The 14,855-nt window shown below is 43.5% G+C and overlaps 1 protein-coding gene across 1 annotated transcript in view; it reads right to left on the reverse strand.

Moving 5' to 3' along the window:
- DHX33 (DEAH-box helicase 33) overlaps positions 1-14,855 on the reverse strand; it is a 51,560-nt gene that overhangs the window by 27,117 nt on the left and 9,588 nt on the right. The window contains exons 3-6 of the mRNA XM_077482340.1: positions 12,636-12,863; positions 3,582-3,752; positions 1,400-1,585; positions 1,108-1,219 (exon numbers count right to left, since the gene is read on the reverse strand). Of these exons, the coding sequence (XP_077338466.1) occupies positions 1,108-1,219; positions 1,400-1,585; positions 3,582-3,752; positions 12,636-12,863 (697 nt within the window). The remainder of the gene's footprint in view (positions 1-1,107; positions 1,220-1,399; positions 1,586-3,581; positions 3,753-12,635; positions 12,864-14,855) is intronic.

Raw genomic sequence — 14,855 nt, forward strand, 5'->3', positions numbered from 1 at the left:
AGCGCACCCTGTGCACTCCCAGTAGTCACCAGCAGGGACCGGATATCTCCAGATGCATACTTGAGATTGGGAGCTTTCAGATTACGTGACCGCCAATCACTTGACCTGAATGCCCACCTCTGCCTCCCAGCATCTATAAGTTTATAAAGGGCTTGGAGGTGGTGGTGGTGGGAAAGGGTTTAAATGTATCTAAAGCCATAACTTTTTTTGATTTGGGAAGAGTTAAAACCCCTGTCAGTTTTGTAGGCTGTCTATATCCCTTTGGGGAGATTCCCTCTCAGACAGAGGATACATAAATATCTCCACATACCTCTTGCTACAAATTCAGTGAAGTGTAGTTCTGTCAAAGTACCCCATAACTGGTATTTTAATTGTAATATTTTTAAATTTGCCCTTGCATGTGCTCACTCACATAGATCACTGCGGCACCAGAAATTACATTATGGGATGTGAAACAGGGCAATGCCTAATCTCCACTACCAGGAGCTTGAATAATAGCAGATACTCTGGGTAGAAATGCAATGATTCTGCAGCAAAAATCATTTTTCTGGTAAGTTTACACCAATGGTTGTCTACTTAGGAGCTAAAGGGGGCCTCAAATGCAGCGCGTGACATCACCAAAGGGCCTTAAATAATGTTTAATATATGAAATGCTTGAGAGGACTGTCAGAAACTGCAGTCCTAATAGTGGAAATGAGGGGCAAAGAGTGTGGACATGCTACAATTTTTGGCTGGGGACATGCTGCAGAAGACAATATGAAACTGGGAACATGTTTTCCCACTACAAACTGCTGAGGTCCAAGTGCCACTCATCATATACCACAGGCCAGGCACCAGGAGTTTACACCAATGATGTTCTCATGCCTAATCTCCAAATACTTTCTTACCTGGGTTTGTACGGCTTTGCTTTTACTATGCCTGTATTAGAAATTACATTGTGGGAGGCGGATAAGAGCAATACCCAATCCCCTATAAGCAGGAACTGGAACAGCAGCAGATACACAGGGTAGTACTGAAATGCACTGATTTTGCAGCAAAAAAGTATATGCGGATAGTTTATTCTATTAATAACGTTCTCATGTTTAACCTCCAAATAAATTTTCATACCTGGGTTGTACTTCTTTGCTTTCACCATGCCTGTATCTACAACATATTTGATTCCTGTTATAGTGATGGACGTCTCAGAAATGTTGGTCGAAAGAATAACCTTGCGGTGATCCTGAAAGAGATCTAGAATTTAATTTACGGATGAAGAAATTACCATGATAATGCAAATGGCAAATACAATGTACAAATAGTTATTTTAACAGTGTGGCTCATCCTAGATTAAAGATCCACACTGCAATCAGATTTAGGTTGACAGAAACATTTGCAAATAATACTGTTGCTTTTTATTTACCTTGGGCGCATTCTGAAATACTCTAAGCTGTTGAGAGTGTGGTAAAGATGCATAAAGAGGCATTACTGTCATCTGTGGGCAGCCATCTGGAAGATGCTTTGCTATGTCTCTGCAGGTCTTAGTCATTGCTTCAATTTCTTCCTGGCCGGTCAGAAACACTAGTATGTCATGAGAAGCAGGTGCCTCCTGCAGGAATAAACATTTAAGCATTACATGGAAACAATTTATCACAAGTTGTGCAGTTTACTATTAAAGGGATCCTGTCGCCAGACTTTTCATTTCTACAATCATCATCTTATAAAGAAAAGATACATGCATTTAGCATATTTTAGGCAGGCCATTTACCTCTAAAGCCTCTCGTGTGGGTTATCCAACAGGACTGAAACTGCTGCTTATGCACCGTCATCTTGGAAGTGATGTCAAAAGCTGCAGCAAATCTAGAGCTGTCATTTACATGACACTCTATAGTATTCCTTCATTCTACCCCCAGCAGGTACATAGATTATGTAGGAAGGTGAGGAGAAAGATGGAGAACCTCGGCCAGCACAGAGATCCCAGGAGAGATGAGGGCTAACATACAAGGAGAGAGGGGCTGTGCTAGGGAACTGGCTCTACTGAAGCATCAAGTTCAAAGGCACATTGCAATTACATATAACATGGTTTATAGAAGAAAAAAAGAAAAGAAAGAATATAACAATGTCCAGTCCTTCTGCTCCTCTGCCAATGGCTGAGTGAGCTGCCAGGAGAATTTGGGTGGGGGAGTCCATCTCCGTTAGAACACAATAGAACAGCAGGGGAGATCCCTGTACCAACACTGGATTGTTAGTTCAGCGGCTCTGACTGGAGGGGTCAGTTCTTTTCCATTCAACTCAACGGTGGTGTGTACTAGGCTTTAATTTACCCTAATCAGCCGTAACTAAACATTCCATTTTTCTGCTGTTTTTTTTTTCTATTTCATTAACCATTAATATTTAAACATTTTTTTTTTTTTTTTTTTTTTTTTTTGTTTGTTCATTTGTACAGAACACTGCTCTGGTCCACATGGGGTGAACAAGGGTAAGAGGGGAGCTGGTTAAGGGAGAACTTTCTAAAATCATGTTTACTGCACTCTTAGACCCCTTTCACACTGGGATGGGAGGTGCATCGGCGGTAAAGCGCCGATATTCTTAGCGGCGCTTTACCGTCAGATTTGAAGCGCTATTCGGCCACTAGAGGGCAGTTTTATCCCCACTAGTGGCCGAGAAAGGGCTAAAAACCACAGCAAAGCGCCTCTGCAGAGGCGCTTTGCTGGCAGTATAGCCGCGCTGCCCCATTAATTTTAATGGGCAGGAGCGGTATGCACACTGCTCCTTCGCCACTTCAAAGATGCTCCTAGCAGGACTTTTTTTACCGTCCTGCTAGCGCACCGCTCCTGTGTGAAAGCCCTCGGGGCTTTCACGTTGGAGACAAAGCAGCGGCTATTGCAGGGCGCTTTGCAGGCACTATTTTTAGCTCTGTAGCACCTGCAAAGTGCCCCAGTGTGAAAGGGGTCTTAAAAAGGGCATCTGTGGCCACACATATTCGTTGCCTCCATGATAATACAGACACAATTTAGAGCCTAGATGTTCCAATACAAGAAGGTTTCTTCTGTATAGCCTACTGCTTTCTGCTCTCCTTTTTGCTAGGAATAGGAATAGGAAGTCAAGAAGAGCAGAATGGGTTTGCAAAAAATTGTAATCCAGACACTTTGCAAAATAAGTGATAGGGGGCACCAGGAGATGCCTGCTTATCATGCATGTGCTCTTTAAAATAACCCTGTCACCACAGGTCACTTGTACTCAAAGAACACCATAGCCGCAGAAGGTAATATCCCCACCACACGCTGTGGTTCCCAAAGTGTCTTAAGAACCAGTGGAGGGAACTGGTACTTTACATACCTGAAAGTGCAGACAGGGTGAAGTGAATCAGCAGCATTTCAATACATGAGCCACTGTGAAGGCAAGTATGGAGCCTGTTCTTTCACTAAAAGTGACCCTGTGGTAATAAAGTCACTTTAAACATCTATGCTATGAACCTTCATGTCTTGTTAGCTTGAAACAACCTTTGGTACATACACACGGTCATTGGACCCAAAATCGCAGTCACCAGATTCAAAATTTCAAAACACAGCTATGAGCAAGAAACTGATTTTTTTTCATATTACCTGGTGGATTTGGAAGACTGTAACCAGTGCAGCTTGGAGGTAATCACTTTGGGGTTGTTTGGTGTAGAAGACCTGAATGGGATGTTGCCTACCTTCCAGATACAGAACAGGGGCCCCATTAAAATACTCTGAAAACAGATCCACATCCATTGTGGCAGACATAATAATGACCTATAAAGAAGAGGCAGACAGCAGTTTTAGGGTATTGTTATGCCACACTAAGACTTTGTTGCTCTTCGATTGCTCAGATACAGGAGTAAAAGCAACAAAAGAACACAAAAAATATTTTTTTTTAAAGTCCATCGAGTAAGAATGTAGCAAATCCTAAAAATGTGGGTTAATCTACCTTCAGGAGGTTTGGAATACTGTAGAATCACTACATTACCATGTCCCTCAATGGATGGTAAGAAGAATAAGATTTTTGTATTTACCATAAAATCTTTTTTCAGTCCATTGAAGGACACAGGAATTTTATTACCGTATATACTCGAGTATAGGCCGACCCGAATATAAGCCGAGGTCCCCAATTTACCCCCAAAAAACTGGAAAAAATTATTGACTCGTGTATAAGCCGAGGGTGAGACATGCCTGTCCATCCCTGTGTGTCGTCCATCCCTGTGTGTGTCCATGCATCCGTGTGTGTGTGTGTCCATGCATCCGTGTGTGTCCATGCATCCGTGTGTGTGTGTGTCCATCCATCCCTGTGTGTGTGCATGCATCCGTGTGTGTGTGTGTGTGTGTGTCCATGCATCCGTGTGTGTCCATCCATCCCTGTGTGTGCATGCATCCGTGTGTGTGTGTGTGTGTGTGTGTGTGTGTGTGTGTGTGTGTGTGTGTGTGTGTCCGTGCAGCCTACCTGTGTCCAGCCTGCCTGTGTCCGTCCAGCCTGTGTCCGTCCCGGCCTGCGGCCCGTCCCGGCCTGCGGCCCGTCCCGGCCTGCGGCCCGTCCCGGCCTGCGTCCCGGCCCGTCCCGCAGCTCTTCGTCGGTGGCCATTCTAGGATTCAAAAGCCGCGCCTCCGTCGGTGATAGGCGGAACACTCAATTTCCCACTGACTGCTGGGAAATTGAGTGTTCCGCCTATCGGATGTCCGTGATAGGCGGAACACTCAATTTCCCAGCAGTCAGTGGTCCGCCTATCATGGACGTCCGCTCATCCTCATACTACGGACGAGGATGAGAGGACGTCCGTGATAGGCGGAACACAGACTGCTGGGAAATTCAGTGTTCCGCCTATCACAGGCGAAGGCGGAGACGGAGGCGCGGCCTTTGAATCCTAGAATGGCCGCTGTCTGTCTGCTCGACACGCTGATCGGGCAGACAGACAGCGATGACTCGAGTATAAGCCGAGGGGGGCACTTTCAGCCTCAAAAAAGAGGCTGAAAATCTCGGCTTATACTCGAGTATATACGGTAAATTTGTTTTTTTTCTGCTACCTACAGGAGACCAAACCTACTGAAGGTGGCAGTGTAGTCCAAATATCTAAGAACTACTACATTCATAAGTCCCTTTATTTTTTTAGAGATACGGATACAGACATGGAAACATTTCCTCTAATGTATACCTCTGCTATGTCATAGGGCAGCCATTCTCCATGGCTCCTTTCCTCCAGATGCTGCTAGAAGACCCTTGAGCTGTGACTGATTGACTTCCCATTTGATGGTGCCTGCATAGTTCCAGAACCACTAGGCAGAGCCAGCTGCATAGCACCAATGATCCCCTCAGCGATCTCTAAAAAGCTCATTTACACTTGCTTTAGCTTCACACATTAAAGTGCCTACCGCTTCAACATGCTTTTATGATGTGTTTTTAATGCAGTCAGTGACGCTTCCATGATGCTCTTTTGAAGCAGTGTTGAAGCTTGACAGATGCCCCGTGTGTGTTTGGAGATCTCATACCGGATATGTCTCCAAAATAATGTGCAGCTAAAGCTGAATTAATGCCTCTCAAAAGCTGCAGGTGCTTCAAGTGAGCTTTGTCATAGAGTGCTATGGAAGCTTTGAAGACTATTTGAAGGACCACTAAAGTGACATGGGGTATCATTTTTGAAGCTAAGCAAAATGCAAGGTGTAAACAAGACTGTAAGCTAACCATTTTAATTAGTGACGGGGCTTTGACTGGCATTCAGAGAGCTTTAAGAAAGCCTGTCCAATGCCGATGTTTTGAAGCAAGTGTAAACTAGTCCTAAGGGTGACAGTCTGACCACCACTGTAAGGAGGGCATTCTTCCCACAGGCCATCAACGTAAGGGTAATTTTCCCCCACTGACCCCCTCAGTCCCCCTTTTACTTACCTAAGCCCTCATTCAATCCACTTCTGTGCACGTCTGCAGCTCTTCTCTCCCCTCACTTCTGGGTCTTGCTGGCTTTGCTGGGGCACCGGGGCTCCATTGGCTCCCAGTGTTGTCAAAGTCAGTGATGAGAAAGCAGGGGGAGGGGCCGAGTCCCACTATCTATGTCAATGAATGCAGCCGTGGAGCTCGGGGATGAGCAAGCAAGAGTGCCCCCATGGAAAGCGGCTTCCCATGGGGGCACTGGATAGAGGGGGAGGAGCCAGGAGCGCTGATGGAGAGTCCGAAAAAAAAGAGGAGGTTCGCGGCCATTCTGTGCAATTCCATTTCACAGAGCAGGTAAGTATAGACATGTTTGTTATTTATTTATTTTTAAACATTTTTACTAGAGGTCGACCGATATATCGGCTGATATTTGGCGTTTTTTAATTAATCGGCATCAGCCGATTGTGCTGCTAAAAAAGGCAGATTATAACTTCAGCTCCACTTGCAAATTACTTCTGTAATAGAAGTCAATGCAAGTTGCCTCAAGTCTTCCATGGAGGGACTTGTTTCTCCTCTCTGGGCAGTCTGCCAAGAAAAGATCAAAGAGATACAATGTCAATACATATCAATGGACTGAACTTAGAGCCGATTCACACTGAGACGACTTGTCAGGCGACTTAGCGGCCTGACAAGTCGCGTCCTGTTCTGTACAATGGAACCGTTCTAATCGGAGCGACATGACTTAGAAAAAGGTTCCTGTACGACTTTGGGGGCGACTTGCATTAACTTCTATAGAGAAGCCGTTTTGCAAGTCGTTGCCGCTGCTGTGGTGTCCAGGTCGCCTGAGGCAGTAGCTCTGCAAGTCATGCTGCCTCAGTGTGAACCGACACTTAGTGTGTAGGAGTTCTCTTTTTATCCATTTAAAGACTAAATCTTTTCTGACACTTGTTGCTTTGAAGTAAAATTCCTGTATTTTCTGCTAGAAAATCACTTAGAACCCCCAAAAATTATATATATTTTTTAGCAAAGACCCTAGGGTCACAGGGTATTTGCGCAGCGGTCTTTCAAACACAATTTTTTTGGAAAAAATACACTAATGATTTAAAAAAAAAAAAAAAGACAAATACACAAAAATAAGTAATCAAAACTTTTGGACGAAATAAAATACCGTTTTAAATATTTAAGATATCGTTTTTTTTCATCTAAATTATACATACAAATGAACTGATTGGAGTTTCTTTTGTTTAAAGCGGGAGTCCGCCGTTTTTTTTTTTTTTTTTAAAAGCCAGCAGCTACAAATACTGCAGCTGCTGACTTAAAATAAGGATACTTACCCGCCCAGCGCACCCGCGATGTCGGCACCCGAAGCCGATCTCTCGATCGTCTCTCGGGTGCTGCCGCCGCCATCTTGGGTATGGGAATCAGGAAGTGGAGCCTTTCGGCTTAATTTCCCGGTTCCCTACTGCGCATGCGCGAGTCGCGCTGCGCAATAAGGATGGTCCCGCTGCCTCTGGGATCCATGCGTTTCCCAGCAGGCAGCGGGGGACTTTCGGAAAGGGGCGTAATCTACGCCCCTTTCCGCAGATAGCTATACCGGAAGTGGGTGCAGATACCTGCACCCCCTCCCCCCTGAAAGGTGCCAATTGTGGCGCCGGAGGGGGGGAGGATTCCAATGAGCGGAAGGTCCACTTTAGGGTGGACCTCCGCTTTAATAAATGTAAGAAATGTTATGTATCACCAATTACTTAAGGCTGCTTACACACTGGAGCGGACAGGCGTTGATGGTAAAACGCTGCTAGTTTTACCGTCATTTTAGCGGCGCTATTCTGCTGCTTATAACGCAGCTAGCAGCAGATGAAGGAGTTAAATGCGCTCGTGTAGTGCTGCTGCCGCCTCGCTTAGCAGGCGCTTTAGCAGCACTGCCTATTCATTTCAATGGGCAGGAGTGGTGGAGGAGCGGTATACACCGTTACAAAGATGCTGCTTGCAGGACTTTTTTTTTTTTAAAGTTCTGCCAGAGCATCGCCTCAGTGTGAAAGGACTCTGGCTTTCACACTGCGACTCCAGGGGAGCTGTTTTGCAGGCACTTTACAGGCCTTTATTTTTAGCCCAAAAGCGCCTGAAAAATGCCCAGTGTGAAAGGTGTCTAACTGTTAGATTTTATGAGATGAAGAAAAAAAAAAAAAAAAAAAAAAAAAGAAGTCGGCCTGACATATCGGCCCAAAAAAACAAATACGGCATCATATATCGGCGCCACAATTTCTAAATATCGGCATTGGCCAGAGAAAAACCCATATCAGTCGACCTCTATTTTTTACCTTTACAATTACTTTGAGTGTTCCTCTAGGGCAAAAATTTTGAGAAGTACATAAAGAGATAACTTATTGCTTAATGCTACAAAAATATTCTAAAATGGCCTGGACAGATTTGTTGGTAACCTAGAAACGATGAAAAATATTTGGATCAAAGAGTTATTGCAAAAAGTTTTTCTGCAATTATTACTAATTAACCTCAGTCTTGCAATCAGTTTGTAATCACTTTGTTGCTTGGTACCAGTGTGTGCACCACAGCAAACATGGATTAGAAAAAGGAAAGTTTTTTTCTTTCCTTTATAGCAGGGATATGCAATTAGCGGACCTCCAGCTGTTGCAGAACTACAAGTCCCATGAGAAATAGCAAGACTCAAGCATGACACCCAAAGGCAGAGGTGTGATGGGACTTGTAGTTTTGCAACAGCTGGAGGTCCACTAATTGCATATCCCTGCTTTATAGATTAAATACATAGTTTATAAATTAAAGATGAAAATGTCAACAGTTACGGCTATAAGACCATCTCCAAGCAGCTTGAGATTCCTGTCTTGCAAATATTTGAGAAGTTTAAAATTCGTGGGAATGTAGCCCACTTCACTGTACATGCCTACAAAAAGTAAAGTGAACCCGAGACTGAACAGAAGGATAGTGCAAATGACAAAAAGACAAAGAGCCACAAGAGCTAAAATGATACAAGCTGAACTCCTGAAGGTCAAGGTACATCAGTGTCTGATTGCATTATCGGTCGCATTTTGAACAAAAGCAGGCTTAAAGGAAGACACAAGAGGATTTTAAAAAGAAAAACCATAAAGAAGCCAGAATGGAATTTGCTAAAATGCATATGGACAAGCCACAATACTTCTGGAAGAACGTCCTTTGAACAGATGAGATAAAACTAACATTTTGGTCACATAAGCCTAAAGTGGTTGCAACTCTTAAAGAAAACAAAAACATGCTCCTGTCCCTTTAAGGAACGAGATACAGCACATTACTTTTGCCATGCCAACGGTACAATACCTGGCTGATCCTGCCTGTTCCTGTCTTACCCTGACCATGTTTATCATGGTTGCTTATCTCTGATAGCATGGTCAGTTTAAAGAGGGATTCCACCTTAAAAAAAAAATATTAAAAGCCAGCAGCTATAAATACTACAGCTGCTGACTTAATAAATGGACACTCACCTGTCCCGGGTTCCAGCGATGCCGGCAGCCGAGGCCGATCGATCGGCTCTCGGCTGCTGCCGTGACCATTCTAGGTGAGGGAATCAGGAAGTGAAGCGAATCGGCTTCACTTCCCGGTTCCCTACTGCGCATGCGCGAGTCGTGCAGCGCAATAGGAATTGTCCGCGCTGTCACTGGGACCCGTGTGTGTCCCAGCAGACAGCGCGGCAGGACAGGACAGCTGCGATTACAGCTGCAAGTCGCTTGGGGTATGTCTCTATCAGTTTTGCACATCGAGACACTGAAATTCTTGCCCATTCTTCCTTGCAAAACAGCTCAAGCTCAGTGAGGTTGGATGGAGAGCGTTTGTGAACAGCAGTTTTCAGCTCTTTCCACAGATTCTCGATTGGATTCAGGTCTGGACTTTGACTTGGCCATTCTAACACCTGGATATGTTTATTTGTGAACCATTCCTTTGTAGATTTTGCTGTATGTTTGGGATCATTGTCTTGTTGGAAGATAAATCTCCGTCCCAGTTTCAGGTCTTTTGCAGACTCCAACAGGTTTTCATCCAGAATGGTCCTGTATTTGGCTGCATCCATCTTCCCCTCAATTTTAACCATCTTCCCTGTCCCTGCTGAAGAAAAGCAGGCCCAAACCATGATGCTGCCACCACCATGTTTGACAGTGGGGATGGTGTGTTGAGGGTGATGAGCTGTGTTGCTTTTATGCCAAACATATCGTTTTGCATTGTGGGCAAAAAGTTCGATTTTGGTTTCATCTGACCAGAGCACCTTCTTCCACATGTTTGGTGTGTCTCCCAGGTGGCTGGTGGCAAACTTTAGACAAGACTTTTTATGGATATCTTTGAGAAATTGCTTTCTTCTTGCCACTCTTCCATAAAGGCCAGATTTGTGCAGTGTACGACTGATTGTTGTCCTATGGACAGACTCTCCCACCTCAGCTGTAGTTCTCTGCAGTTCATCCAGAGTGATCATGGGCCTCTTGGCTGCATCTCTGATCAGTCTTCTCCTTGTCTGAGCTGAAAGTTTAGAGGGACGGCCAGGTCTTGGTAGATTTGCAGTGGTCTGATACTCCTTCCATTTCAAAATGATCGCTTGCACAGTGCTCCTTGGGATGTTTAAAGCTTGGGAAATCTTTTTGTATCCAAATCCGGCTTTAAACTTCTCCACAACAGTATTATGGACCTGTGTTCCTTGGTCTTCATGATGCTCTCTGCGCTTTCAACAGAACCCTGAGACTATCACAGAGCAGGTGCATTTATACAGAGACTTGATTACACACAGGTGGATTCTATTTATCACCATCATTTAGGACAACATTGGATCATTCAGAGATCCTCACTGAACTTCTGGAGTGAGTTTGCTGCACTGAAAGTAAAGGGGCCGAATAATTTTGCACGCACCACTTTTCAGTTTTTTATTTGCTAAAAAAGTTTAAATTATCCAATAGATTTCGTTCCACTTCACAATTGTGTCCCACTTGTTGGTGATTCTTTCTCAAAAAATTAAAATTTCATATCTTTATGTTTGAAGCCTGAAATGTGGCAAAAGGTTGAAAAGTTCAAGGGTGCCGAATACTTTCGCAAGGCACTGTACATGTGACTTTACAATTACTTTAATGTTCACAGACAAAAAAAATGAAGCTTTTTAAGAAAAGAACTCAGTACCTACTGTGAAACATGGTGGAAGCTCAGTTATGTTTTGGGGCTGTTTTCTGTGTCCGGCACCTCGAGTTTGTGCGGGGCACTACAAAATTTCAAGACTATCAAAGAATTCTGGAGCAAAACATACTGCATGATGTGAGAAAGCTATATCTCAGTCAAAAAAAATAAAAATAAAAAAAAAGGAAGGAAGGATAATGACTCAAACCACACAGCTAAAACACCCAAGAATGCCCAAGGACAAAACATTAAGACCCCTTTCACACCAAGAGCGTTTTGCAGGCGCTACAGCATTAGAAATAGCGCCTGCAATCCGCCCTAAAACTGCTGCACCATTGTCTGTAGTGGTGCGCTGGCAGGACGTCAGGAAAGTCCTGCCAGCAGCTTCTTAGGAGCGGTGTGTTTACCGCTCCTCCACCGCTGCTCCCCATTGAAATCAATGGGGCAGCGCTGTAATAGGTTTTAACCCTTTCTCTGCCATTAGAGGGGGTAAAAGCGCCCCGCTAGTGGCTGAAATGCACCGTAAATCCAGCAGCAAAACGCAGCTAAAAATAGTGGCGTTTTACCGCCAACACTATGGGCGGCGTGGTGTGAAAGGGGTCTAAACTATTCTGAAATTGGCCTTCTATGAAGCCGATCGAACATCTACAGAAAGCATTTTTAACTGTATTCTGTAGAAAGGTATCCTTCAAACCTGAGACAGCCGGGGCAGTTTGCTTAAGAAAAGTGAGCAAATCTACCTGTTGGCAGGTGAGAGCTACAGAAATCACTTGTTTGCAGTGATTGCCCTTAAGGAATGTGCAACAAAACCTTTTGTTAAGGGTCCAAATTTGTCTATTTCATTTTTGTTTGCTCTATTATTTAAAACATTCTGCTGAATCAAAAGCAAAAATATTTTTATGAATTATAAAATAAATAATGGATGCCAATTACATTTCTCAATCTCCAGTTATTTCATAGAAAATTGTGGGTTTTTGTTTTTTTTCATGAAAGAGTGTCACAGATTTATCAACGTCTGTATGAAGAATTATACCCAAAATATGGTATATATATATATATATATATATATATATATATATATATATATATATATATATATATATAAAACACTGTATTTTTCTACTCAGTGACCAGAGATTTTATTGAACATTTTTCTGGGTAAGAAATTGCTACAGAAATACAATTCATTTTAAAAAAGTTGGAAATTCTAGGTTAAGGGGCTGTTTAAAAGTCATGTTTGACTGTAACAAATTTTTGTACCGCTTCATTCTGCGCACAAATATCAGATACTCCAAGTAAGCATCTAAATACACACAAATATGATAACTGTTTTACTAGGCAAGGTATTTGTAATGCAGCTGAGTTTAATCAAGTTCTGTCTGCAGAAATGCCCATGATGGTGCAAAAAAAAAAAAAAAAAAAAGCCATTTCGTTGCATTCTCCTACTGTCAACATGTTCCCTGACGCTCTGTATTGACCCTTCCTCCTCCAGGCCCCTATACACTGGATTAATGAAGGTTGATATCAAGGAATCTTCAAGTACTAATTATTTTCTTAATGAATACACAAGAGCATGCATTGTAGTCTTTAGAACTCCCTGGAGTTAAAATTTATGATTGAGAACTTACTTTTAATGGCAATTTCCCAAGCTCCTTCCTCTTCTTTTGTGCCATTTTAACCACCCCAAACAGTACATCGGTGTGTACTGTCCTCTCATGAGCTTCATCCAGGATGATGACACTATACTTGCGCATAAGTGGATCTCCAATTGCTTCACGCAGTAACATGCCATCTGTGAGGAATTTAACTTTTGTCTCCTCTGAAGTAACATCTTCGAAACGAATAGTAAAACCAACCTAAGAATTGTTATAAATATCATTTAATTTATCAGAGTATCTCGTATAATAACAAAGTATTAAACTTAGCAGTACACTAAGAAAGCAGTTGTAGGGCTTCATCACATCCATACTGCTGCTTTATAAACCTTAAAAACAAATATCGGAGGTTCACCTTTAAAATAAAATATAGTGGTAAGCAACCAAAAAAGGGGAGAGACCGGTCATAAGATCTGTCAAAAATCACATGACTGGCTTCTCCTCCAATCTCAAGAGGCGTTATGCTGAGAACACTTTGTAGAACATCAGAAGCTCCACAATGTGGTCGGCCCTTTACGAATGGAGCATAAAATTATGCAGTGAGGAATAAACACTACTCTACATTATGAATGGGGACCTTGAAAGGCATATACTTCCAAGTGCTCACATATCAGTTTCCTTTTCTCCCAAAGTCCTCAAAACTAGGGCACCTTGATTCTGTAGTTACACGCTCATGCTTTTGATTAACAAGGCCCCCACACTCTTTTTTGATTGAAAAAGGTATAACAGTGACAATAATCAATGAGGCACACAACTTTAACCACTTCCCGCCCGCCATATAGCAAAATGACAGCCGGAAAGTGGTCTCAATATCCTGACTAGGCATCATACGATGTCCAGCCTTTATAAGCCCCGATCATGCGTCCAGTGGGGAGTGCAGCAATCTGTGGTGTGTCAGTCTGTCACACCGCATCTCCGATCGACGGAGGCTCTTTACCATGAGATCAGCTGTGTCCAATCACAGCTGATCACAGTGTAAACAGGAAAAGCCGTGGATCAGCTTATATTGGCTGCTCTCCTGACAGGAGGGTTCTGCGCCAATTATCAGCGCAGCCCCCCCAAGGATGCCCACCCATGGCCACCAGGAATGCCCACCCATGGCCACCAGGAATGCCAACAGGTAAGCCTACTAGAGCACACCAGGGCTAGAAATCATTGCCCATTAGGAATGGCACTATGTGCCCATCAGTGATACCTGCTAGCGCCTCTAATCAGTGCCGCCTATCAGTAACCTCCAGTGCCACCTATGAGTGCCCATCAATACCACCTATCAGTACTGCGTATCAGTGCCACATATACAGTATCTCACAAAAGTGAGTAAACTCCTCACATTTTTGTAAATATTTTATTATATCTTTTCATGTGACAACACTGAAGAAATTACACTTTGCTACAATGTAAAATAGTGACTGTACAGCTTGTATAACAGTGTAAATTTGCTGTCCCCTCAAAATAACTCAACACACAGCCAATAATGTTTAACCACTGGCAACAAAAGTGAGTACAACCCTAAGTGAAAATGTCCAAATCCGGCCCAATTAGCCATTTTTTCCTCCCCGATGTCATGTGACACTTTAGTGTTACAAAGTCTAAGGTGTGAATGGGGAGCAGGTGTGTTAAATTTGGCGTTATTGCTCTCACTCTCTCATACTGGTCACTGGAAGTTCAACATGGCACCTCATGGCAAAGAACTCTCTGAGGATCTGAAAAAAAAGAATTGCTGCTCTACATAAAGATGGCCTGGGCTATAAGAAGATTGCCCAGACCCTGAAACTGAGCTGCAGCATGGTGGCCAAGACCATACAGTGGTTTAACATGACAGGTTCCACTCAGAACAGGCCTCCTTCGCCATGGTCGACAAAAGTTTGAGTGAGTGCACATGCTCAGCGTCATATCCAGGGGTTGTCTTTGGGACATAGACGTGTGATGCCAGTATTTCTGCAGAGGTTGAAGGTGTGGGGGGGGGGTCAGCCTGTCAATGCTCAGACCATACGCTGCACATTGCGTCAAATTGGTCTGCATGGTTGTCATCCCAAAAGGAAGTCTCTTCTAAATATGATGCACAAGAAAGCCCACAAACAGTTTGCTGAAGACAAGCAGACTAAGGACCTGAATTACCGGAACCATGTCCTGCGGTCTGATGAGACCAAAATAAACGTATTGGGTTCAGATGGCATCAAGCGTGTGGGGCGG

Source organism: Lithobates pipiens, unplaced genomic scaffold (genome assembly GCF_037356315.1).
Source record: "Lithobates pipiens isolate NorthernLeopardFrog02 unplaced genomic scaffold, aLitPip1_a1.2 Scaffold_16, whole genome shotgun sequence".
NCBI classification, from domain to species: Eukaryota; Metazoa; Chordata; class Amphibia; order Anura; family Ranidae; genus Lithobates; species Lithobates pipiens.